We start from the raw sequence: 27,130 nt of genomic DNA, 5'->3' as shown, positions 1-27,130 counted from the left end.
ACCACATATGGCAAATTCAATATGAAAGCCTGTTTCCAACAAGAGGAAAATAAAAAATAAAATAAAAAAGGTTGATCTCGCAATTCAGAGCTATATACTTACAACTCAGAGAAAACATACATAAACTCAGAATTCTGACTTTTTTTCTCAGAATTGAATAAAAATTGAAATAAAAAAATTTTATTTGTATTTTTTTTATCCTGTGGTGGAAACAAGCTTCCACAATTCACACTTTTAAAACGGCATTCAAACAATAAATAAATAAGATTATGACAGGTTATTTGTTTTGAACATAGTATAAATAAGTAAAATTTGCTAGCTAAGTTAAATTAGAACAAGGAAGAAAAAGAATAATGGAAAAATAGGACACCGAATCCCACCGTTCAGGTCTGTTTTATACAGAGTGGTAAGAGTCTCCGTACATACTGTGTTTAACTGGCTTTCCATTGATGTGAATCTCATCTACGTGTCACTTATACTCTCATTCATTGCTTTGGTGCCACTCTTCCATACTTCCCGCACCTCTCTCCCACCATTCTTCTGTTACTGTCTCCTCCAACGGTTTTGGGGTTTCTCCTTGGTTTCTGCAGCCACTTCTGCCTTGGCTTCCCGTTTCTCTGCCAGACTGCTGAGCAGAGCCGGCAGGTCATCTGTGATGGCCTTCTCGATCTTCTCCAGCAGGCATCCGCCTGACCAGCTGCAGTATGAGGAGAGGAGCTTAAAGCCGCTGGGAGGATTGACCCCAAAGAAGTCCCGATACGCCTCCGGTTCTGGCAAATCAAACTTACTCACATTGGTCTTGGCCAGAATGGACTTGAAGATGTAGAATTTGTCAGGGTCGTTGACAATATCGTTGAAAACCTCATGTGGGTCACTAAACCAGCCCAGCTTCTCATAATAGGTCTGCAGGTAGCGGTCGACCAGGAGGGCGTGGATGCGCACTCGGATGCCGTGCTGCCGAATGAAGGCGATTTTGTTTTCCAGCCGGTTCTCAATGACCTGATTTAGGTCCTCCAGCAGAGAGATCTCCTCTCGCTTAAAAAGATCTCTGTTGGTGTCAGGAGCGTAATCCTGTGGCCAAAACGAGCTCACGTAGACACGTGGTGGCTCTGTCACGTTAATCAAGGGTGCCATGCTCCAGAAGAGGGCGCCGTACACACGCATTAGGTCCTGGGTTGTTAGACTGTCAGCCTTGTTGAGGATGATACGGATCTGTGACTCGCGTCCCTTCATCTGTCTGAACAGCATTTCTAGTTCTAAACCGACGTCCAGTTTGGTTGGGTCAAACACCAGGAAGATGAGATCAGCACGGTCGATAAACCACTGGCACACTTCGCTGTAGGGGTACCCTAAAGGACAACAAGAACACAAATGTAGTTATACTATGTGTTAGTACTCATGGTTGTATCTTTTAGAGTTGAAACAGATTTTTTTATTCAGAACTGGTGCATTCTGGTTTCTTCTGCCAATGCTTGGAGAATACTGTACTAAAATACTAAATAACGACTTATTCGGTGGTGCTGAAATATTTAGATTATATGAGTAAATGAATATAAATATTTTAAAATGTTTTAATCATGTGATAGTGAAGTTGAATTTTCAGCATCATTACTCGCAGCTTCTGTGTCACATGATCTTTCAGAAATCATTCAGATATGAAGAACTGCTGCTTGAGATACACTTTTTATTATCATTATTATCAGTTGTGCTGCTAAATGTTTTTGTAAACTGTGATGCATTTTCAGAATTCTCTAATAGAAAGTTTGAAGCATTTATTTGAAATAGAAATCTTCTGTAACATTATCAGTGTCTTTCACTTTTGATCAATTTGATGCATGCTTGCTGAATGCTGAACTTTTCAAGGGTAGTGTATCTTTCCAAATTGCTTTGTTTAGTATTGCTGTTTAATAGAGTTCAAGCCAATTATTGGATTCCATTCAAACTCTGAAAAGTCGTTCAAATGCCTATGTACACACACTTTTTGCAAGAATTGTTATGAATGCATTTTTATTCAAAATGTGGGTCACATTTTATTTAAAGGTCCCATTTTCACTGTTAACTACAAATTTTGCCTTGAATTCCTAATTGCTGCTTTTTTATTTTAAATTGTTTTTTATTTTTTATTTGGGTGTCTTTTTTTTTATATTAAATTTTTTGATTTTTTTGTTTTTTGGTGGTTTAATATGGTCTTGCAGAATATGTGCTTTATAAATACTTACACAACAGCCAATATGCTAGTAAAATGCATAACTAGTTAATAGTAAATTAATAAAGAGTTGAATTAATCAATAATAAATTAAAGTGTTTTAAAGTGAAATTTCATTTCCTTTTCCAAGTATTTATTCCTTAAATGTCATAAAAGAATCATTAATGGAACTGTGGCGCCTCAGAGATGGTCTGATAAACCTAGATTGTGTATCTATATTCAATTCATGTTCAGAAGCGCAAACACAGTCTTTGTGAATACTGTATTCTCACCTCTCTCTTGTTGTTTGCGGTTCTCGATGATTCCAGGTGTGTCGACAAAGGTGACGCGCTCCAGGAGTTTGTGTGGCATCTCGATTCCCACCAGCTTTTCCAGAAACCCCTGACCAAACTTCTCCAGGGGAGAGAAAGAGCGGGAACTGTCTGCCGCCATGACAATGCCCTCAATGGTGCGAAACTTCTCACCGTGCATCAGTACAGTGTACTCCGAGGTTGTGGGCTCAGCCCCTGAAAAAGCAAAAGAGAGCGAGATGAAGGAACAAAGGAGGACTACGTTTCATTTTACAATCATTGATTTGAAGATTGATGGGTTACCAGTGTAAAGCTGTTGTGAAGTGTCATCGAGACCTAGAAGATAATTGATCATGGAAGACTTGCCAACGCTCCAAGGACCCAGGAACAGGACCATGGGCTTAGAGGTGATCTCTGCATCTGAATAATGTGAAGAAAAGACTGAGGATAGGGGTCCTTTTCATGGTAGAAGAGCAGCAGTCTGGAGTGATGTTGTAAAACTAAATCTAAAATCCAAAGACTTTACCTGACACTTCATGCTGCCGGAGCTCATTGTATTTGTAGGCCTTGTCCATGGGTTTAATTGCAGTGTTGTAGACATGCTGCAGCTTCCTCAGAGCATCTACGAGAGGCAGAGTTGATGAAATTATGATAGAAACTGACTCATACTACTACCATTTGGAGATTTTGGTGAAGCTAAAATGTGACTGATTAATGAAATAACTGGCATCATATGGCACTGCATAGCCCTGAAAGGTAGTACTTTTATATATATTTTTTTCAATATATGACTCACCGACAAATTCCCGTGAAGGTTCAGCTGTTGCCAGACGCAGCGTCTCTTCGATGTGAGACTGATCTCTTGTGGTAGGACCTGAGGGGGTTGATTTCGCCACTGCCAGAGAGAAACAGCCAGTCAAAATCAGCATAAAACGTGAAGCTCATATAATAACAGTTTCTTTTAAACCCACAAAACAAGCTTTTAATCATGTTGCAGGTTCAACTATTTTTGAAATGTACTTTACATTTTACTTTCTAGGTAAAACTTCTTTGGTTTATATCCTATGGACATATTTTTTTTCATTTGTTTTTATGGATTTTACCTATATTTTTATTCTTTATAGCTAAGAAATCTGTTATGGAATCAACGGAGCATTGACAGAGTTTAGATTTACATTTGAAGTAAACAAGATCTCTGAGGAAAGAAGCTGCATCTGTATTTACACAAGAATCACAATCACAGGAAACAATGCATCAGCTCAACATGTTGCGTGTTTGTTTTAGTGCACAGCTAAAAGCTAAAAAGACCATCTTATACAACACAAATGGTGATTGTCTAGTGATGGTTTTATGCTGGCACGCTAGTTTTCCAGCCATATTCTGGCATCAGTGTGATGTGTTCAACCCAACAGACATACACTTCTGTTTTTTTTTTTTTTTTTAATTGATTGCCATTTCAGTTATTTTTTCTTATTGCTGTTTTAGTTTGGTTTTTATTTTTTCCATTACTTATTTATATTCATTATTTTAAGCTAACATAATTTATTTTTATTTTTATTTTTTTATCAATAGCGTTTGTCTTAGTTTACAAAAATAATCTGCCTCCAAAACACAAACTGTCATGTTGGGTCCATCTACTGCAACATCTACATCAGACATCTATTTGGAGCCAGTCAAATGCAATCAATGTACTATTAAAAGCATCTGAAACATTTCTTCCCTATTACAAAACTCTCCTCCATGCAGGCCGGAGAACTGTTATGAATGGCAATGGACTTGTGCCAGGGGTTATTTCTGTTAGGTTATTTTGGTGGTGGGTTTATTCCTGTGCCACCTTCGACCAAAGTTACCAGGTGGAGAAGCGTGAGGAACTGACTTTTACAGTAGTGTCCTCTTCTGCCCCCTGGTGACGAGACAACAAAATAGTTGCTTCCCTCTGGTTTTTCCCACTGTAATGGAGGCTTCTGAAGCTTTTAAATATATTAGACTTTACATTAGTATAAAGGTGCAGCCACATTAGCAATTTGTTTTTCTCAGACAGAGTCACTTTTAAACCAAGCAGCTTACATTCTGCTGGCGAATGGCAAATTTACGCGACCGAATTGAACATGAGGAAAATCTGCCCTCATACTATCTAAATCCTGATTGCATGGATTCATATTTACGTGGATATCACGTGTGAAATTTCGGTAGAGGTGCCATCGCATTTAACATTGTTTAGGTGTGCGAAATTAATTGTGCAAAATCTAGAACTTGCGATTTTCTAAAATATCTATGCAAATGATTCTAATTTGACAGTTATCTTGTTTTTAAATGTCTGATATCCTTTATGCTGACTGAATCATATTGTACCTTTCGCAGACGCTTTGGTTGCTGGAACATTATCTGACACTTTTTCCACTGTTGTTTCTTCAGCAGGTACAGAAACATCTTCTTGAACCTGTTCAGGAGTTGGTTCCACAAGCTCCACGGTTTCCTCTTGTGCTACTTCAACAACCTCCTCAACTAGTTCCTCAGCTGGTTCTGCTTCCACAACTTCTTCAAATGCTTCTGGTTCTTCAACAGATTGCTCTTCTTCCACAACCTCAGGAGCTCCTTCTTCTTCCTCTTCTTCAGCTTCTTCCTCCGTTACTTCTTCTGATTTCTCTTCCACTTGCTCTTCAGTCTGAGCAAGTTCCTCTTCTTCACCTGCTTCATCTTCAGTCTGAAGAACATCCTCTTCCTCAACTGCCTCCTCATGGGTCTGAGAATCTTCCTCATCGTCTTCTTCCACAGATTCCTCAACAACTATTTGTGACTCTACATCATTGTCTACCTCTGAGATCTCCTCCTCCTTCACGTCTTCACGTGCCTCCTCAAGAACTTCCTCCTCCGTCGCTTCATCAGATTCATCTAACTCAACCTCTGCCTCTTCTTCCGGTGCCTCCTCTTCAAATATCTCTTCAGAAGAGGTCTCCTCTTGATTCAACTCTTCAGATTTCTCTTCTGAAACCACCTCTTCCTCTTGATCCTCAGAGCTGACATCTTCTGCCGTGGTGTCAATATGTGCACCAGTGCCACAGGGTTGGCACACAGGTCTGTTTGGTGCAGGGGTGTCATTGGAGGAGCTCTGGCTTAGATCCTCTGAGTCTGTGCCATCACAGCAGTTGAACAGCTCACCTTCAGACTTCAGCTGGAACGGCACAAGCGGCTCACTCTCAGACTCCACTGCATCTGTGGAAGAAAAACAATAATATTACTCAAGCTGAACTTTGCAGGAAGGTAGATCTCCAGGAACAGGACTGGGCCCCCCGATCTAACATCACTCAAGTAAACGAAATAAAACCATGGTCGCTGTAATAGCTGGATTTGAACAATGTGACTTGGTGGTAGAGCTGCTGTTGGCACAAATGTGCGAGTCTGTGGCGATGACCCATCTCTGTGATTCATGCGGCGATGAATGCTCTCGATGAGAGCTAAATGCTTTTCATGTGAATCACATCCTGAAATAGGGAGCAGAGCTGGCAGGAGAAAAGAACGCCAAGTCCTTTCTATTCATGTGGATCATCAGAGCAAGGTTGATTTTTCATAATGTCGTCTGAGTGCTAGTTAACGGTGTTAGCATGGCATCTTTGTACCGGATTTCGACCTCTAGTTGTAATGTCAAATGCTTCCATTGAAAGTGCATCTCAATGGCTCATTAATTAGTTTGCCAGTAAAATTTTTGCAGATTGAGTGTTTTCTGTACACAGCCATTACAGTGGCCTTCAAAATGGAATCTATATTAAAATTTTAAAAATGCACATTCAAAAGCATTTCTTTTTTTTACTTAATGCTAAATTACTATCAAATGACAAACCCTCAATTGATTTAGCCATGCATACATTTATGCAACAGTTCAACAACATACTGACAGCAGAGGGCACCAGTGTCTATAGTTAGTTCAGATTAACCCCGTTCTTCCACCTTTGGCATTTAACTACTTGTAAAAATGCTGACAAGCTTATGTGTTCCTTAGAAGTCTCTAAATAATTGAATTGGCTCTAGTCAGTGTAAATGCGATATGTTTTGCACACTTACACACATGCTCACACACTCAGGAGAGCTGTATTTAGGCCGAAGTCATAGTGCAAGAGTGTCATCATCAACGTAACCATGAATCATTTAGAAGGCTACTGTGGTATGAGTTACTCTTTATTACTAGCTTGCTGTCTTTACTAGTCCAGGATTATGGTTACATAATTGTCACAACGCTAATATGATGTAAAATAATTACTTTTTTGAAGATACAGATGAGGGGAACTTGGATTTATTTGACTTCGCAACTTCTTCTTTTTTTAAATGTCACTGAAATAGAAAGGCTGGTTATGATGTGCTACAGAACTTGAGTGTTGTACTGTTTTATAATAAGTTGAACAGCTCATTCTGTTCCATATCATGTTGATTTAATTAAATTAGAGCCTGCTCTAGTGGTGAGAAGAGCAGCAATGCTACGCTCTCCAAGGACCATCTCTATATCCACACAGGTATTGTTTAGTAGACAATGGCTGGGGAGCTTTTGGTCACAGTGCAGAAGGAATGTTTGTGTGTATTATTATTCCAGTGTCTCAGGTGTCTCTTGTTGAAGTAATGCCACCAGTACTGGTAAATTACCCCAAAATGAAGCCTACCCATCCATATTTGATCCTATAAGATCATCTGCATTTTTCCAGTAAGGTCTAAGTGACGTAGACCAGCCCCTTCCCCCTTCGACAGCATGTTCTGAGGTGAGGACATAAACGGACAGGTGCTCGATCCCAAGTCCTAGGTCTTCATGACACAAATAGCCTACGCTGAGTAGAGTTTCTCTGCTTTTATCTACTAAAATTTTAACATTTCTCTATAGTTCATTTCTGATAGCACTGACTGTCAAACCACTATCTTATGTGGTTGTGTAGAGGAGTGATTTATCAAAGATAGCTGTGGTCATTAAGCAAAATTTAACTAAGGACTCTTCCTCACTGGAAAAAAAAAATACGACAGAATGATTTTTATGACATTCATTTTTCGTCATGTTTCCAGTGCGGATAAAACACCAAAATATTGTGAACATGTGCCCTGCATTACTATTCAATGTAGAACAATTCATTACCAAATGATTCATCTGTTCTGGTTCGTCTTAGTGAATCAAAAACATACAATGCGTGACCAGTGAAGTCTGATTCTCAAACAAAAAAAATGGACCATCTATGCCCCCCCAGTGAATCAAAAAACCCAAAAATTCCTAAGCAAAGGACTCATATAAGCCGGTTCTTTTTAGTGAATCAAATCATACTTTGACCAGTAAAGTCTGACTCTGGAGTGTATGACTCTTAGGAGCCAGGTTTATTTATTTTTTTATTTTTTGTGAATCGTTTCGTCATTTTAACCTGTGAAGTCAGATGCTCGAGTGAATGATTCTTACAGGCCAGTCCTTTTAGTGACTGACCAGTGAAGTCTGGTTGTCAAGTGAATGACTCTCACAAGCAGGTTCTTTTTAGTGAATCGAATCATAATTTGACCAGTGATGTCTGATGCTCGAGTGAATGACTCTTATGAGACGGTTCTTTTCAGTGAATCGAATCATAATTTGACCAGTGAAATCTGATTCTGGGGTGCATGACTCTTATGAGCCGATTCTTTTTAGTGAATCACATCATAGCAAAACCTGTGAAATCTGAAATATATTGCCCTTTCTGTTTGTTTGTTTGTTTTACATTATTGAAATGATCTCAGCATTGTATCTATTTTTCTTATATTTCAGTGCTTACAGATTTGCTTATTAATCATTTGTATTCCAACTTGTCTATTTGGTTTTACCCAATCTCATGAGAAACCATAACTATTGTACACAGTGACGACTGAGTATAAATTTGTACTATATGATTTAAGTAAATATATGTTTTTTAGAAAATATAAAAATTAAGCTGGAAAGTCCACCCTAAAACTAACAAATTTGCAACAAATTTACCAAAATGTAAAATAGTTTTAAAAAAAGTGGGAGTGCATTGATTTGGTTTCATGTATTTGTCTATGCATGGCTATGTGTTTTAATATACCTAATGCATGTACATACAACTTGTGTTGTGTATGTTTTATTTGTTTGTATAGCAGCACAGTCTACTCTGGCTTGTGAGTAATGTCTGCGTACGATTGGCTGGTGTGACTGGACTGTAACAGGGAAAGCCCCAGTGATAAAACAGGCAACATACAGTAGCAAGGCAGGACAGAGGCTTTAAGTCCTTCTGTTAACATAATGGTTGCCCCTACAAGGCCTGCAAGACAGAAATAAATAGTGATTGAGACAGTAGCGTTGTGACAGCAGCTGTGGACTGTAAGCGTATATGTGGATAGAGAGTACAAGGGGGCGTGTTAGCAGAGCCGTGAAGCATGACCATGCAACTGCTCGACGAACAGTGTCTGATTTCATGGTGCACTGTAGGCCTGACCACCTGACAGCACAGACGCAGAAAGAGAACAAGAACAATGCAAGGACAGACAAGGATAAAACTTAAAGGCAAGCAGGAGGAAGCAGAGGACTACTGAGAGACAAGAAAGCCACCCTTACAAAGCCACCCAGTTTCCCTTACAGACCGAAGGATTCCAGCTACCATCAATTCAATGAATAGGAATATTAAAGAAAAAGATATAAGAATTAGAATTCAAATTTGTAAGAATAATAACTAGTTGTATACAGCAGTCTTCCTTTGTGGCAATAAATTCAGATACATACAAGATTACAGGAATGTGGCATATGCATATGTGTGTGTGTGTGTGTGTGCATGTGTGTGTGCATGTGTGCGTGTGTTAAGTATTATTTAAAAAAAAAACTTGAAATGCAATTCATACATTCAATAACTTTAATACACCTCTTCTATGATGAGCATGTTTTTATATTTCTAACTTAAAATGAATTTTTCAGGGTGATATAATAAAAGTATAAAGTGCTGTAGAGAAAGTGTATTATTTTTAAATGTTTTATTATTTACCTACTAAAAACATATGCATTTTAACAAAATGTCTGCACTTATTAATATTTGAGAAACATTTGTCTTCCGATTCAAAGTTATGTGTCGTTACTGATAAAATCATGTGGTGCAACCAACATGCAGAAAAAAAAATATTTAGAAAAAATATTCTGTAAGACATTTTCATACCTATCTGAAGTTGCATAATTCAACGGAGTAATAAGAATGGAGGTTGTTCAGTTTTTTCAAGGCTTTGTGTGTCTACACAAGCCCTGAAATCAGTGAGAATGACTCCCAGAAACACTTTTGCCGGCACTACACATACAGTACATGCCATCCAGAAACTGAAATTCAGTTGTACTGAACATGCTGTACTTGAGTGCACTTGATGATTCTTAGTGAAGGAATCAAAGAACAATTTGACTAACTTACATATTCAAGTTAATAAAAACATTAAGACTAGAAACCCCACATTTTACTACACATTCTGTGAAACACTTCTCCATGCACAAACTATGAATACAAGCAGGCAGATCTCCACCAAGGACAAGCAATCTGATCTAGGACTTCAGACACTTATCTCGAGGCCTAATACTCCCAGGCGAGTACCCAATCTCTGTTACTAAAACCTTTAACTTCACACTTCAGCTGCGTGCATGCAGAAGTCACCTGCAGCTCTTAGTTCAGCAGTCCACCTGCGTTTGAGTCCAGTTTTCTTACCTGCAGTGGCGAGCGCCAGTAGAGGCAGCAGGCAGCAGACGGGGAGGAAAAGCCTCATTTTGACTGCCAGGACTGTTCAGGACCCCTCTCAGGCTATATATACCCCCAGAGAGAGGCGAGAGGGCATGCGGAGGGTCTGGGGGTGGGGCGGCGCTCATGGACATCGGAGCACTTGCACAAGCGTCAGCACTGGGAGCAGCTGCCTTCTCCAATCAGATGGCCTTTAACCTTTGCCTATTTGTAACCGTTTCTGGGTAGCTGCTGGGTTTAATAATCTGTGGAGGAAGATTCAGGGGACCAAATCTGAAAACATGAAGTGAAGGTGAATTTAACTCGAAAAACTGAAGGTGGCGAATTTAATTTTAGTACCTGAGGTGACCAACAGATGGCGCACTTTTATCGACTAGATATTAAACTGTCAATAAAAGTACTAAAAATGCAAGTATTACCATGTTTTTTGGACATTTTAATGTGGTAATACAATGTACTTTAAGACCAATAGACCATTTGGATGTTTGCAAACAGCGATGATGGTTTTGTGGGCGGAGCAGAAAATTACAGTTCTGCAGTAACAGTCTATAGAAGCCGCTGAATTAAAGGGTTACTCCACTCCAAAATGAAAATTTTGCCATTAAACACTTACCCCCATGTTGTTCCAAACCCGTAAAAGCTTTGTTCGTCTTCGGTACACAATTTAAGATATTTTGGATGAAAACCGGGAGGCTTGTGACTGTCACATAGACTGCCAAATAAATAACGTATGAAAAGTATGAAAAGCATCGTCAGAATAGTCCATCTGCCATCAGTTATTCAACCGTAATGTTATGGAGCGACGAGAATACTAAGAAAACAAAAATAACGACTTTGTTCAACAATTCCTCTCCTCTGTGTCTCTCCAAATCAGCGTAGAACCATTTTAGAGAATCTGAGCAGTACGCAGATGACGTACACTCTTCTGTATCAGCCGCGCTGTTTTCTTTCAAACCAAAGTGTAAATACAGGTAAAAAGAGTATCCTAGTGGCACGCCTGACACAGAAGAGCGTACGCTTTGGTCAAGTAAATTGTGAATTAAGGGGGGAATGGTTTTATATTGATGTTGAGCTCAATGCTTTAATAGTGAATGTAGAAAAATAAAGCTGTGATTTTGGTGGTAATCTGTCTTTGCTCGTCACTTTCCATTTAGTTGGAAACTTTCAGTTGGGGAGGAAAGGTTATACTCTGGGGTCCGGGTTGTGGTAGCCATAAATAATTATTCCGTCTCCAGTTACATTTGCATGTCATGTAGATATATATTGTTTGTCAAATTCAGGTTTCATCAGTCCGCTCTGTGGCTTGCAACCATAAACATCTGCATTTAGGTTCATATAAGGCTCCTTCTGAAATCCAAAGGCATAACAAGACTTTTTTTCTTCTTTCTCTTATTTCCTGGACTTTGCCCATTTCCCTCAACGTGTCACCACTGTTTTTCTGCCACTGCTAGTGACGAGTAAATGTGAGGTCTGCTCACATACAGTCTATAATCCGTGGAGGAAGATTCAATAGCTCACTCGAGGGACCAATTAAAACGTGGATAAAAGAGTTTTATTGAGGTGATTCAAATGTTTTTGCACCTCAGGTGACCACCAGATGGCGTGCTCTTATTTACCACAAGTTTACACTATCATAAAAGTACTAAAAATACCAGTATTACTTTTTTTGACCTTTTTAACATGGTAATACAATTTACTTTAAAACACGGTTACAGGCCTGATGGTATTCTTGTAGCTTACAGTGCCTTATATCATGGTACATGAAGATAATAATCATTCAATACCATTAGACTACTTTTTGTTAGGCTAATTTGCACAGAAACATCTTAACAAACATTTGGCGGTCGAAACCGAAATCCAATTGAATAAAGTAAGCAAAGTCAGAACGTTTTTTTCATGTTTTTTTCCCCCGTTACACAAGCAAAGTGGGAGTTGAGTTGAGGATAACCTCCCACAAGACACCTGGACAGAAGTCAGAGTTTTCACGCCGTGAGAACGACGTCGTCGCGTACACGTCTCCGTGGGGGGCGGGGTCACAGCAGGGCGGGATCGACTGAGCGGAGACTAATACAGTAATCTGCGCGCGAGAGAGAGAGAGAGAGAGAGAGTGAGAGTTAGAGAGAGAGAGGAGAGAGAGAACAGTAATCTGCGCGAGAGAGAGAGAGAGAGAGACCACATCTGGAGGAAAATAAAGAATCATCATCTAATGTCCTCCGCCCTCTGTCTTATTCTCCTCCCTCTCCCTCCGTCTCTTTTTCTGACTGAGGAAGGAGCCGGGAGACAGTAGACAGGCGTCGTAAGCAAACGATGCTCCTCTGAAATGTATTTATTTTAGAACGCTTTTGTCGCAACTTGACACAATTCTATATTTCCTGACAATTTATCCTAAAAGCGACAGTTTGCGTTTTGGGGTCTAAGTGTAGCCCTGCCGTGTCCTCCGTGAGTTGGAATCGGTCGACGGGATCCGGGAGTGTTTTTGATGAAGACACTGGTTCGGCGTTAAACGGACCGCGCGCGCTTCGAGTCGTCACGTATCTCGGAATCGGACCGAGCGTCTTTATCGAGGTAAAACCGTCGCGCACATCTGGACAAGACCAGCACCAGCACCAGCTGTATCAGCTCACGTCCAGAAAAAGATTAAGGCTGTGTGTGTGTGTGTGTGTGTGTGTGTGTTATTTTGCGAAAGTTTTATCCAGACAGTCTGACCCAGTTTCTTTAATGTTGAATAGATATGGAATCCCTCTCAACACGGAATCGGTTTGTAAACAGACTCCATCATAAACGGGGAGCACCTGGTGTTATGTAACTTAAGACAGTCATGTCAGGGCAGCTACAGGTGTGAACGGAGGACACCTGAGCGAGTGGGAGGAAGGTGATTTGTGTTTCAGATGCTGTGATATCATGTCATTTCACAAGGCGCTTTAGAGCACTTGATGCTGATTGGTCAATCCGGGCATTCCGCGATCAAATATTTGTGTGTAATGAGCGCCATATTTATTTATTTATTTATTTTTTATTTTTGACATAGTCTCACAAGATTTCTCAGCTATGCTAGTTTACTTGTCTTGTATTAGTCTGCAGCCGTTATTTCACATAATAAAGTATTTAATGTTTATTTTTTATGCAGTAAAATGTTAAAATTTCGTAATTTACTGTCAAAATTAACCCTTTCAGCACGATACAAGACGCTTACGTTTCGTGTCCTGTTTGGGTTTATGTCGGGGCAAATAAGATCCCATCCTGCATTGTTTTGTTATCTTGTCGTAGCTAATCAGATTTTTTTTTTCATAGCCATTGAACATTAAGCTAGTGGGCTAAATTGTTAGCTTGCTAACTTAACCCTTTCAGCATGAAACAAGACCCTTATGTTTCTTGACCTGATGGGGTTTATTTTGCATTTATGTCAGGGCCAACTAAGATTTCATCCTGCGTTATTGTCATATCATGTCTGAGCTAATCAGAAAAGCTTTTCGTAACCATTTAATGTTAAACTAGTAGGCTAAATTGTTAGCTTGCTAACTTAACCCTTTCAGCATGATGCAAGACCTTTATCTCTTGGGGTTTATTTTATTTTTGTCTCAGCAAACTAAGATCTCATCCTGCGTTATTGTGATATCTTGTCAGAGCTAATCAGAAAAGCTTTTCATAACCATTTAATGTTAAACTAGTTGGCTAAATTGTTAGCTTGCTAACTTAACCCTTTCAGCATGATGCAAGACCTTTATGTTTCTTGACCTGATGGGGTTTATTTTGCATTTATGTCAGGGCCTACTAAGATCCCATCCCTCGCTATTGTGATATCATGTTGTAGCTAATCAGAAAAGCATTTTGTTACCATTGAACATTAACCTAGTTGGCTAAATTGTTAGCTTGCTAACTTAACCCCTTCAGCATGATACAAGACCCTTATGTTTTGTGTCCTGATGGGGTTTATTTCAATTTTATCTCGGTGCAAACTAAGATCTCATCCTGTGTTATTGTGATATCTTGTCGTAGCGAATCAGAAAAGCGTTTTGTAACTATTCAACGCTACACTAGTAGGTTAAATTGTTAGCCTGGTAACTGAAAACAACCTGTTTACGTTTGACCACTTTAGCTTCAGTAACATAATGGGATAAATATCTAATTTAAAAGACAGATTACGAATACATACACCATATTTAATTTTTCGCTAACGACAACAACAAAGTACATTCTGTTAAATGGGTCATACAGTTTTAAGGTCCTAAATCAAGACTAATTTTTTAAAAGCCATGTGTAGGTACTGTTTTTATATATTCACATTTTTATCTGCAAACTATTTTGTATGCCGTCTACCTTTACTAAGGTTCATTAACGCTCGCTTATCTCACAGATGCATGCAAATAATCAAAGTTGGAGTCTACCATATGTACATTTAAAAATCGCTTTTTGAAAAACCCCTACTGATGAGTGCTAATCCGAATATGTGGGCGTTTGCCGTGTCCAGCTCAGTGTTTATGGTGGTTATGGCAGTACTTTGGGAGGTTCTCGGTGCAATGCCAAGCCCAGTCCTGATGCAACAAACTGCAACATTAACAGAGGGTCTGAGGAATGGAATGAGAGACAGATTGTGGATGAATGTGTGGCTGAGGGAGTATGCGTATGAATGTTTCAGTGGGTCGTGAGACATTGTTTGCTGCGATTGCTGATGGATGTGTCGGTCATACATCGGTTTTGACTTATTATGTGGTCTTCGCTTTTGCGTTAAGGTTCGTTGGGTTCGCTGGAGAGAATGGGTGAGGACAGACAGAAGGGAGAGATGAAACCACACATTCTTTTCCTGTGAAACACCAACCACCAATGGCTGCTTCTGGAATTCTTCATCTCCATTAGTGTCTTTATTTAACTTTACCTATACGAGGACGCATTGTACAGCATAAACACACATGATATTGAGCAATATATCTGTTCATTTCCAAAGGAAACAGAGAATTCCTGAGCTCCCGCCCTCCTTTTTCTCTTCATCGACCCTTACGTCTCATTCTATTTTTTTCAATCTCTCCCCCCTTTGGCTTGGTTTTGAGGTTGGACAGAGTTCCTGGAGGCCTTTGCAAATCATGAGCAATCCAAGGGGAGGAGGAAAGGCATGGAAAAAGAGAGCGAGAGAGGAGAGAAATATGAGAGTGCGAGAAGGGAGAAAATGATGTCTGAAAAATGTTCGAATTGCACTTAATCCACACCGTCCATTTGATTTCTCAGCCGCAACCGTTCTCCCAGACTTCCTCTTCGCTCCACGAGAAACTGCGCACGATTGCTGCGTTGGGTCCGCAGCTGGTTCTTGTTATTGTTTATGAGCTTGGCGCTCTCTTTGCATTTCTAATGTACACTTAAAAGCGCAGTGGAAACAAATTGGGTGAATCTGCTGTGGCCAGAGGAATGTGTGTGTGTGTGCGTCTGGATGACAGACTATACAGAGAGAGAGAGAGAAGGGGAGAATGAGGAATGGGAATTTTAGAAGAGGGGAGACTGTGTTGACCTTGTCCTGTTGCCAGATGCAGGGGGTGGAAAGTGAAGGAGCGATGAAGAAAGAGAGAGAGGGAGCGATGTGGCGCTCATTGCCTTCTGTAGGATGTTGTTGTTTCTTCCTCATCAGTGATTCATTATTTAGCTGTGTTTTGTTCTCCACCCTCATCCTGTTATAGATGGATGGCAGAGTGTTTTTTAAGGGGGTCCTCAGAATATTTGAGAGAGAAAAAAAAAAAAAAAATTAACAGTAAGAAAGAAAACCCAAACATCCTTTTTGCAATTATATTGCTGTAAATTGTTGGCAACTTGTTTAAACTAATTTAAATATTGCTTTAGATTAAATTGTTAAATAATTTCTAGAACTTACATTGTTAACTTTAAATAAAGAAGTAGATATTTTCCAGATAATGTCACTGAATTAAAAAAAAAACAATTATATGACAAATAAATCAATAATGATTCTATATATATATATATTATATATATATATATATATATATATATATATATATATATATATATATATATATATATATATATATATATATATATAGTAATTTAAATTGTTAAATAAATTGACCAATAAAGTTCATAGATTAGACTATGAATTTACAAATAAATCAATAATGATTCTATATATAGATTTTATATACATAATTACAAATAATATGAAGTACAGTAGTAGCATATAAATGTTATTTATTTTGTTGCCACCAAATTAATGTAATATAGTTTGAATTGTTTTTATGTATAAATTATTACTAGTTATAAACTATGAATTTTATACATAGCAGATAATTTCAAATGACACTTTTTATATATTTTATTAACATAAATAACTACTAATAAAATATAAGTAATAGTAACAATATTTTTTTTATTTGTTTGCCACCAAATTAAATGGTTAAATAAAATATAAAACAAATTACAGAAATTGTCATGTTGTTTCAAATTAGGTTTTTTTTATATATATAAATTATTACTCGTAATATATCATATTTGAGGATTCATGCAATTAAAAAATTCATGCACTCCTTTCTTTTTCTGCCTCCTTCTCATGCCAGGCACTGAGATTGCAGGCTAAATAATGGGATTGCATCACTGAGTTTTGGAAGGAGGGAATGAAAGAGAGAAATGGGAAAGGAATGATCACCCACAGCTTTTCGGTGTGAGTCAACAAAAGGAGGTAAAGGGCCAGGATTTCAGACACTTGCAGATGTGGAGGAATGAGAAACAGAATAGAGAAAGAGTGACCTTGTGTGCATCTGTGTGGAGAATATAATCATAAAAGTAGATATTTAAAGTAGGTATTTCTCTCATGTGTGTGGTTTATGTATTTATATAAGTAGATTAGAAAAAGAAAAGGATTGTCCTCACAAAAACACCACCTCACTGTCACTGTGGTTGGACACATTGTAAAGTAGCTACTCAAAATCCATTTTAAAACCTGTTGAATGTTACCAGGAGGTCGACATTCAGAAATGCGTGCACTATTTGTTGTGTTTGTACTACAGTATGTCTCAGTGTTAGTGTGTATATAAAGCCCAGAAAGCAAGGGTGGAGCTCGAGGAAGAAGTTTGATTGAAAACAAACCCCCATGCCAAAGACTGAGAGTGAGGGAGGGGCGGAGGGATGGAGATGAGGGGAAGTGTTCAGCACTCAAACCTTTTGCAATACTGTGTAACATCACAGAGAGGGAATCAGAGGAATGAGGAACAGAAAGCATGCAGGAGCTGAAAATGAAAAGCCACAAGTGTTTGCTCAGAGATCAACATTTCAACGCTGGGAATGTTCTCTGTAAGAAAAAGTACATAACTTTGGATCATGATGAATGTGGGGGCGTGTAGAAGGTGCTTCCTCATTCCCGTGTAATTGAAGAAAATAATTATATGGTTAGATGAATGTTAATGTAATGCACATCATCGTAAGAGAAGATGTTCAGCGGGGTTGAAAAAGGTGTCATTTAAAAGTCATTTTTTCACTTGTAGTTAAACATTTTCTGATAAGTTACTCACACTCAGGCCATCCAAAATGTAAATTAGATTTTTTTTTATCCAAACAGATTTAGAGAAATTTGACATTATATAACTTGCCCAGCAATAGATCCTCTGCAGTGAATGGGTGCCGTCAGCAATGGTTTGAAGTTAAAATGCCTTGATGGATTTGTTTATTACAAACATGCAGTTTTACTTCACAAAGTGTTAACTGCTAGACTGGAGTGGTGTGGATTATTGTGATGTGTTTATCAGCTGTTTTAGAATATGATTTTGACGGCACCCATTCACTGCAGAGCATCATTTTGTGAGCAAGTGATGTAATGCTACATTTCTCCAAATCAGTTTTGATGAACAAACTAACACTATGTTGGATGGCCTGAGGGCGAGTAAATTTTAAGCAAATCTTCATTTTTGGGTGAACTATTTATTAAACATTTTAAATGATTGATTAATTTATGCAAAATGGTAAAGAACTTACATATCAGCCATAACCTGAAAATGATGTGTGTTGGGGAAAGTTACTTTCAAAAAGTAATGCATTACAATATTGTAAAACAGTAACCCGTTACTTACTACTTTATGGAAAGTAAGTACTTTAAAGGAAATTCTCCAAGGAGTAAATGCGAAAACAAAGTCATTTGCAATACTTGTATGAAAAAAATTAACCCAGATACATTTTTGTAAATTTATAAGTAATGCATTACTTTACTACTAACTTGAAGAAAGTAATCTGATTACGCAACTCGCGTTAGCCTACTATAGTAATGCGTTTATAATTCTCAACCAGAATTTTAACTGTGGTGCACTCCTAATTTCACCTAGTGGTCTTAGACTTTTGGACCCTCTTGTACAAATAATTGTACATATATGTGGAGCCAGAGGCCCAGTCTTCATCAACTTTTCCTTTGCATCACAGAAAGAAACCGAGACGGCAGGAAAGAATGAAGGAAAGCAAAGAACTCCGATCTATATATCTCTGTAATGCGTTCTGCATGTTTTGACTGCAGTGGGGCTGTTGGTGTGATGAACTGCTTGTGTGTGTGTGTGTGTGTGTGCGTGACTTGTCTGGCAGAAAGAAATGTAAATGACTTGCAGTTGCTGAAGTGAACGCGGAGCTGCACGTGTGTGGGAGTGTGTCTGCGTATGGGTGTGTGTGTGTGAGGGGGGGGGGGGGTGAGATATAAGATGAGATGTAAAATCTGTGATTTTTGTTTTGGTTGTGATGTGTAGTAGTTGTAATGGAAAAAAAAAGAAAAAAAACTTTTTCAGTATATACAGTATAACTTGGTTTGTTTGTTTTTTCAGGCTGGTGGATCAAAGCCATGCTGTCGCTGGACGAGCCCCTGGACTTGAAGATACCCTCTGGCCGTGACAGGACACTCAGAACGTCCATCTGTGCCCCACTGCACTTTTCTCGGGCTCGAATATCCCGCACATTGCACAAGGCCAAAAGCCCTGGTTAGTCAACTGACCACACAAACCACTACATAACTAAACTATAGATGAAACACATACAGCTACGGTTATAACATGCATACAGTCATATACGTTTCAATGGAAGGATAATGCAAGTAATGTGGATTATTTAGTCACTTGTTTCATTCCTGCATTGAATCAGAGTTTTTGAACAAATCAGCTGAATGGTATCTTGATTCGTTCCTGAATCAGTCAGCGTTTTTTGGTTCAATGAATGATTCAGTTCTCCTAAAGACAGTTACTTGTTTAGTTCCTGAGCGAATCAGCTGTTTTGAACAATGTTGAATGAACGATTCAATGACAGGTGGCTGCATCCAAAAAAGCATATTCACTGTATAGGTACTTCTTTTGAAAAAAGTTTGTTCTATATAATATGAATGTGTGTAGTATGAATGTAATTCGGACGGACTACATTTGTCATGTGACCAACAATTGAGTCAATTTACTGACATTACAACTCCTCTCCTGTAGCCTCATAAAATAGTAAAATGTTCATCAGAGGCACAAATCAGAATCTACCAGAAGTAGTAGGTCATCTTTCGTACATGTTTCATTCCTCAAGGGTTTTGAACAAATTAGTAGAATGAGTGATTCAATGACTCACTCAAAAAGACAGTCACTTGTTTAATTCCTGAATTAATCAGTGTGCTTAAACAAATTGATTCAATGAATGAATCAGCAACTCACTTATTGTGACTAGAGCCCTGCATTTCAGCCTGGGCCTGATTTTTTTTTTACACCTCTAGACCCGGGCTTCAGGCCAATTTTCACGTAATAGTTCAGACGCCAACTGAGTTTCTCGTTCTTTTAGGCTTCTCCAGCAGCAGCAGCGAGCGCAAGTGCCTTCAGCGCAGCTGGAAGAGATCTGCATTCAAACACACTCAATGGGCTAAAGCTTGCTGCAAAGCACCGGCAAAAGTTATTAGCATGAATGTGTCGGTGAAGGGGGGGGGTAGTATACAGCTATTTGAATTATTTATTCAGTCAGTGTCGTAAGGATGAAGTTGCCAATCCTGACTCGCCATCTCCTCATTGGACGTGCCTTTAGCAAGAAATGCATCTTTACGGATTACATAATGAAAGAGTTTTCGCTTTCGATTTGTTTTATTTCGTTAAGCATTTACGTTTTCTTTATTATGTCTGTGAGGCATGTATTCACTGAGTTTCGGTTCATTTTTGTGAAGCGCTCCTGTTCAAGACCAAGACGGCAGAAAGCGCATCATGCTTTCTTTATTTTATAAAACCACAACGTTTTGTTGATGTTGTGAGTGCACACAAATAAAAGTAGACCCTTTACAGTTCCGAATTATGTATTAATCTTACCTTTATGAGCAAAAATGACGGCATATTTTAAGTTTTAAATGCAAGTGATCTCGTTGACGATGCCTCCATGTCCAGCAGAGCGCGCTTAAGTTTCCACTCTCTGCACAAACGCTTGGATATGCATCTAACCTTGCACAATTATCTAGGTTTAACATTTAAACTAACATCGTTATATGCTTAATCTGTTTTACATATATAGATTTTATTTTAGGCAAGTCGTGATAATTTGAGAAGGTTAAACTGATCAAACATAGATTATGATCAACTCACTGTCTATCGCTGGACACTTGGTCATTAGGGTATATAAAATAAAAATAACCTTATATTTAACTAACAAAAAAGGCTCCAAATGTATTTTCAAATTAACTTAATAAAAAAAATTAAACTAAATATAGTCACTTTACTATTATATACAAAACTGAATTATTTTAATAGCTGAAAGAGTAGTATGTAAGCTGTAAGTATGTAGTAAGCTGTTTTGGGAGAAGGGGGCAAAAAGACGGGCTTGGGTCGGATACAGGCTGGTAATTCTGATAAGCTGTCAGACACGGGACAGGCAAGGGCCTATATTTGAGGCCCGTTCAGGGACTTTTGCCACCTACTGGCGTAACAGTGTAACTACAGAAAGAGTCACTAAAAACCATCACTAATCTATAGTCTGACAGTCAATAACCGTCTCAGTTGTACAAAAACTAACCTCATTTCTTCTTATATCCAGATGCAGCTGACAAGGACACGTCAGATTCTTCATCGTCTATGGTGGTAGATCTGAGTCTGTCTCCATCTTCCTCTCCCTCACCACCCTCTCCCATAGACAGTGGCGCTAGCTGGAGCCCCACAGCGCCTCTTCTGGCCTCAGTGAGTAACTTAAACCTCAAACTCTGCAACATTTTTCAAATGGTTCAGTTGATTTTAAACAACACAGTTAAATGACTGTATGTGTGTATATGTACATATATATAAAAAGCCTAGATGTATTTGTAAAAATCACTCTAGTTGACATCAACTAGCATAGTTGAAAATAATCTTTTAGTCTCAGCGACGTCAGAAAATTCTGATGAATTCAGAAAATTAGTCTGTTTTTCTCTACAGTATGTGGTTCAAATGATTCTGATCACCATCGAGAATCAAAGTATAATTTCTGAGATGAATATGATCTCAGATATTTTTAGCTTTCTGGGTGTAGAAAAAGTTTCTTTTACAAATAAATGTAATCCTGCTGGAAGAGAGACTGCCTTATACACCATTACCATAATTCAATTCCCCTCCACACTAATTCATTTCAGTCCAGTCTCGCACGGTGTCCTAATCTGAACCCTTTCTAGGATCAAAAATAGAGGGTAGGTTTGGGAACATGTCTGGACTTGTTCGGCCATGAGGTGGTCTCTTACTTCCCAACCAGGATGAGTCAGACATTATTCAGAAATTAACTACTGATACATATGCTCTTATACTTCCTCAGGAATCCGAAAGCACCACGTACCACGAGGACAGCGCCTCTCCTCCTCCAGGATTCCAGTTCTTTCTGCCAATTGGTGCAGAGGGTCCCCTGCGCCTGCCCTCCTCGATGCTGATTGGTCAGCATTCCCCTGAGCCCTCGAGTGACGAACAGCTGGCCTGCCGCTGGCTAAAAGTGAGTGAGAGAGAGCTGGTTTTACTGTTTTGAGCCATGATGATGAGGTTGAAGACTAAATTAAATTAAATTCATTCCATAATATGTTTCCAAGTGAATACATATATTAAAAGAGGAAATAATGTAACACTATTTGTCCATTTTTGCAACAAAATCGGTTAGACTTACTTTAAAAGAAAGACCCGAGCCATGTTTAGAGACCAAAATATAATAGAGACCAAGTAAAAACAACCTAGAAACCAATAAACAATGCACTAAATTCACTCTGAACACTTTAAAAAAGTGCATAGCATACTTGTATGAGATTCTTTCTTCTTCTGAACACAGAAGAAGATATTTTGAAGAATGTTGGTAACCAAACAGCTGACGGTAGCCATTGACTTCAATAGTATGGAAAAAAAAATACATTGTAAGTCAATGGCTACCATCAATTGTTTACCCAGTTGTTTACCAATTAATTACCCACATTCCTCGAAATGGCTTCTTCTGTGCTCTGCAGCACAAAAAATAAAAATAAAATAATCAAACAAGTTTGGAACCACTTGAGAGTGAGTTAACGATCACAGGATTTTCATTTTTGGGTGAACTGTTCCTTTAAGTGCATGATGTTAGATATTAAAAGATCTATTAATTTTGTGCTCCTCATCTTCCTCCCTGCTCCTGCTATGCTCTCTATCTTTACTCTGTAGTGCCATCTGCTGTTCGAGAGCCTGCAGGATCTGGTGGACCATGTGAATGACTCGCACGTGAAACCAGAGAAGAATTCAGGATACTGCTGCCACTGGGAGGGCTGTGCGCGCAAGGGAAGAGGCTTTAATGCCAGGTCAGACAACATACACGCATTCATAGTATTTAAGCACAGAGCAGTTAGAATTCCGCCCACTCCAAGATTATTGAGTAACTTTAAAACCTGTCTGATGTTTGCTCTTGAATGGTGTGCATACAGTATATATGCACTAATCCAGGATCCATTTGTTTAACGCAGGTACAAGATGCTGATTCATATCCGTACTCATACCAACGAGAAACCTCATCACTGCCCTACCTGCCACAAGAGCTTTTCACGCTTGGAGAACCTGAAAATACACACCCGATCACACACAGGTGAGGGCAAACACTTTTGCAATACAAAAAAAAACACACCAAAAAATGTAAACACAGATATGGTACATACATAAAATCCAATTAGCTCCCATTTAAACAAGAATAGATTTTCACAGTACTGACATTCCAGACGTAGATACCAGTATACAAGTATAATTTGACAACTCTTGATATCAGCTTTGAAACAACTATTATGCTGCTCAAGACATTGATTTGTTTAAAGAGTTGCATAGTAATGCTAATATTAATAAGAAATAAAGCAATGTCTTGTAGCCTTAAAATATTTTAAGTAAATGTTGCTTGATGTTTTGCAGGTGTCTAGCAGCAACATTCAGTAAACATTCAGATATTTAAAGTATAATACAAAAGTAATCAAATGTAAAGTATACAATTAAAGTATTCATTAAGTTTACAGTATATTTAATTCTAAATTATATACAAAAATATAAAAATGTGAATTCATACATACATTATTTTATGTTTAAAGTATAATACAAATTTGTATTTTTTTTTAAATTTTTTTTTTGTTTTTTATTTTATTTTTTTTTTTTGTTTATATTTTTTTATTATATATTTTTTTATATTTATAAATACAATTATCTTTGTCTACAATTTTATTTGTTAGATTTTAATTTAGTATTAAGGCCTGTTCACACCAAAAATAGAACTTTTTTTACATTAAAAACAAACGAGCAAGCGCAGCCCAGATGAGAAAAAGTAATGCAAAAGTAGCATATTGCATAACTTTCCCTTAAAAGTAGCTAAACTAAATAAGTTATTTTTAGGAAGTAATTCAATATTGAAATACATATATTCCACAACACTGATATATGCATGTGCTGCATTTTTGCATGTGCCACTTTAAATGCTAAAGCAGGACAGATTCTGATTGGCTGTCAGTGTTTTTATCGTTCATCAATTTCGAAAAAACAACTGAAAGAAATTCCAACAATATGGTTTCTCTGTGCCGTTATCGTTATAGCTGTGATGTGGACTGCTATTGGTTTATTAATTGATATTATAGTTATCGTCCTTGTTGTGAATGGGCCTTTTGAGCTTTTATTGTTTGTTTTTTATGTAAGCGTGACCTTAATACCAAAACACCAGTACTTTTGTCACACATCCACATTTTCCCACACAAAATGAGACAAGTCTCTACAGGCCTATGCTGTCTGGTTGTGACTGTCTGTCCTCAGCATTCCTCTGGTACAGCCTTTGATTATCTCTTGCTCTTCTGCCCTCTCAGGAGAGAAGCCCTACATCTGTCCTTACGAAGGCTGCAATAAGCGCTACTCGAACTCCAGCGACCGCTTCAAACACACGCGCACACACTATGTGGATAAACCCTACTGCTGCAAAATGGTGGGCTGTCTGAAGCGCTACACCGACCCCAGCTCTCTCCGCAAACACATCAAGGCCCACGGCCACGCCGTAGTGCAGGAACGCGCCGCCCCTCCCAGAACCAACAGGCTGGAATCGGATGGTGCCTCATTGATGGATGGGCGACGGATGGATCATTCTTACCCAGGAGCGGCTCGTTTCGTCTTACCGGGTGCGGCAACAACCTTATTTGGGGCTCACGCCTTCGCCGGGGCCCTTAGCAATCACCCCTTGGATCTGTCCAGGCTCAGTCCGCTTTTAGGAGCCGGGCCGGTGCTGTACCCCAGCTCTGGTGCTCTTGGGCTTGGGAAGGTGCCTATCCTGCACCCCTTGTTGTTGCCGCCATTCGGGCTCGGCTTGGGTCAAGCTGAAAGAGCGGTTGAGGAAGAAGATGATGTTGATGATGAAGATGAAGGCAGGATGGGAGCAGGACGGGGCCCTCACTCATGGGTCGTGATTCCTCCGGGCATGCTGTTCTTGAAACAGGTGGCGACCACATAAAGAGACTCATGGGCCTTGTTCACACTGCACACCAATCTGATTTGGATTTCAAATCGGATTATGGTGTCATTTTACGAGCGCTGAAATCAGTTATGTTATGTCCCAAAAAAAAAATACTTGGAAAAATGTTTGTTGAGAGTTTGGATTTTGGATTTTGAACTGTTCACGAATTTGGTGTGAATCCCAGTTTGTCTGTTTTCTGTTCACACTACAAAAACTAAACTGGTTTCATATACGCCAAAAAATGCTAAACAAAACCTTATGGGCCATTCACACCAATGACAATAACTATAATGCTTTAAATAAATGAAATGATGATGTTGGGTTCAATTTCAGGATGATTTATCATTCCTGAGCTTGGGTATTTAAAGAAACAAGCAAAAAAAAAAAAAAAAACTACAATGTTTACTTACAAGGAACAGAATGTTATTCTGCGCTTATGTAAATGGTAAGATAGTTACTGTTATAATTATCTTTATGGTTATTGTTCCTGGTGTGAGCCATTAGTCACTCACTTTAGTATTTGCCATTCAATAGGAAAGAGTTGCTAGCTTTTAGGGAAATTACAGAGTGTTTAAATAGTCAAAGTTAATTCAAATATTGATTTTTTTTTTTCAGTACATCCTGACACAGCGACCAATATTCATGCACCATCTGTGTGCAATATTAATCAGTATGTCATAAAAGACGTCAGAACATATGCAATGTGATGTTGGTAAGAAATTCCTAGATGGTGATGCTTCATAATTATAGTATGCTGATTTAAGAGTCTTCTGGAGACTATTTACAGTGACCAAACAGAGAACAGGATGTGACATTAAAGGCGTACATACGACGCACATCTTTAGAATTATACTGAAAAGCACCTGCTGTGAGCTAACAAAGAAACATTAGCCTGTGTTCCACAAACATAGGCCGGATATGTTCATTTATTAAAACAAAACAAATATAGAACACTAAAATTAGAAGTCTTATATGTTACATGTGGATTTAGGCATCATTGTAATGCAAGTATGGAAAAAGAAGATATTCATATTGAGATTACTTATAAAAGTGTTATTCAGTTTGTGGTCAATGTTAAATTAACGTTAAATGAGCGTTAGAAAGTGAAGCCAAATCTAAATAATAAAAAAATAGGTTAAAATGAGTATGCACAATTAAATATCTTTTAAAACGTTAAAATCGAAAAATCTTTTATGGTCCATATCGTAGAAGTTGTTAAAGCAGAATTTGATACAAGTTAAGTACGTTTCTCACAACCAAAAAGTAACCAATTTGGGACATATAGTTACATACAAAGTTAAATTTAAGCAAAGATGTGCACCCTGATTGCTGTAAGTAATCATCAGCTTGAGTTTCCATTATTAGCCATTTAATGGTGCCGCTTTATGTTTTATACGTGTTCAGTGACGAGACATTGACTGTGTCAAAACTGTGTCATATGATGACATGAGTCCACTTGGACTCAACTATTTGTTATCCATTATTTAGTTCTGTGGCTAGTGGATTGGTAAACCTTTATGCATGGCTGACCCGTTTCATTTAAGTGTAAAATCGGAGCCCGGGTTTGCATCGGGAGCCGCATATGTAATGTTGTATAGCTCTGATTTGATATCTGCCATGCATAATGGATAAATGCTAAGACTATGGCCTGTCACGGTCAGCTTGAGTATTGTAATGAACTATATTTGCACAGGATATTTTATCGAATTTTTACCAAAACAAAGTGCCTTATATTGTAAGGTTGTTATTGACGAAATACAATGTATGAGATACATTTGGATGTATATTGTCAGTTCATGTATGTATATTTTACCAGAGTTTGTTCAATAGGCTTCTATCGTAAATGTTTTCCTGACGTTGAGGCTAATGCCTCTTGAAGTTGAGCTAATGCTTATGTGTCTTAACATACCACAGGACGTCTGTCAATGTGACCGGAATGAAATGTATGAAATACAGGACTATGATGCATAAGTCCAATAAAGAGTGCAATGACTGAAGTGTGTACAGTGTTATTG

The 27,130-nt window shown here is 38.4% G+C and overlaps 2 protein-coding genes across 4 annotated transcripts; one reads left to right on the top strand and one right to left on the bottom strand.

The window, feature by feature from the left end:
* Positions 1 to 245: 245 nt before the first annotated feature.
* Positions 246 to 10,319, bottom strand: LOC109046475 (sarcalumenin-like). Of its 2 annotated transcripts, none has more exons than XM_042749122.1 (7): positions 10,182 to 10,319; positions 4,849 to 5,709; positions 3,293 to 3,391; positions 3,023 to 3,118; positions 2,800 to 2,916; positions 2,479 to 2,712; positions 246 to 1,349 (listed from the first exon to the last, which is right to left on the bottom strand). In XM_042749122.1, the coding sequence occupies exons 1-7, from the start codon at positions 10,237 to 10,239 to the stop codon at positions 544 to 546; spliced, it is 2,271 nt and encodes a 756-aa protein (XP_042605056.1). In that variant the 5' UTR covers positions 10,240 to 10,319; the 3' UTR covers positions 246 to 543. The 2 variants fall into 2 exon arrangements, with proteins under 2 accessions (XP_042605056.1, XP_042605057.1); XM_042749123.1 differs by having other exon boundaries at positions 3,293 to 3,370.
* Positions 10,320 to 12,374: 2,055 nt separating this feature from the next.
* On the top strand, positions 12,375 to 27,112 carry LOC109090798 (zinc finger protein GLIS2-like). 2 transcript variants are annotated; one of them, XM_042748977.1, is made up of 7 exons: positions 12,375 to 12,776; positions 19,001 to 19,153; positions 21,213 to 21,352; positions 21,957 to 22,127; positions 22,817 to 22,950; positions 23,113 to 23,231; positions 24,478 to 27,112. In XM_042748977.1, the coding sequence occupies exons 2-7, from the start codon at positions 19,018 to 19,020 to the stop codon at positions 25,110 to 25,112; spliced, it is 1,335 nt and encodes a 444-aa protein (XP_042604911.1). In that variant the 5' UTR covers positions 12,375 to 12,776; positions 19,001 to 19,017; the 3' UTR covers positions 25,113 to 27,112. The 2 variants fall into 2 exon arrangements, with proteins under 2 accessions (XP_042604911.1, XP_042604912.1); XM_042748978.1 differs by having other exon boundaries at positions 12,375 to 12,854.
* The last annotated feature ends 18 nt before the right edge of the window (positions 27,113 to 27,130 follow it).

Source organism: Cyprinus carpio, chromosome B22 (assembly GCF_018340385.1).
Source record: "Cyprinus carpio isolate SPL01 chromosome B22, ASM1834038v1, whole genome shotgun sequence".
NCBI classification, from domain to species: domain Eukaryota; kingdom Metazoa; phylum Chordata; class Actinopteri; order Cypriniformes; family Cyprinidae; genus Cyprinus; species Cyprinus carpio.
The sequence above is the reverse complement of the archived record's forward strand: the minus strand, read 5'-3'. Positions and strand labels throughout refer to the sequence as shown.

Excerpts from the sequence above, each read along its gene's own strand:
- LOC109046475 (XM_042749122.1), bottom strand. The coding sequence starts at position 10,239 with ATGAGGCTTTTCCTCCCCGTCTGCTGCCTGCTGCCTCTACTGGCGCTC. Across the intron at positions 2,917-3,022 it reads CCGGCAGCATGAAGTGTCAG|ATGCAGAGATCACCTCTAAG; the intron begins GTAAAGTCTTTG and ends CACATTATTCAG. Across the intron at positions 2,713-2,799 it reads TTCACAACAGCTTTACACTG|GGGCTGAGCCCACAACCTCG; the intron begins GTAACCCATCAA and ends TTGCTTTTTCAG.
- LOC109090798 (XM_042748977.1), top strand. The coding sequence starts at position 19,018 with ATGCTGTCGCTGGACGAGCCCCTGGACTTGAAGATACCCTCTGGCCGT. Across the intron at positions 22,951-23,112 it reads GGAAGAGGCTTTAATGCCAG|GTACAAGATGCTGATTCATA; the intron begins GTCAGACAACAT and ends TGTTTAACGCAG. Across the intron at positions 23,232-24,477 it reads ACACACCCGATCACACACAG|GAGAGAAGCCCTACATCTGT; the intron begins GTGAGGGCAAAC and ends CTGCCCTCTCAG.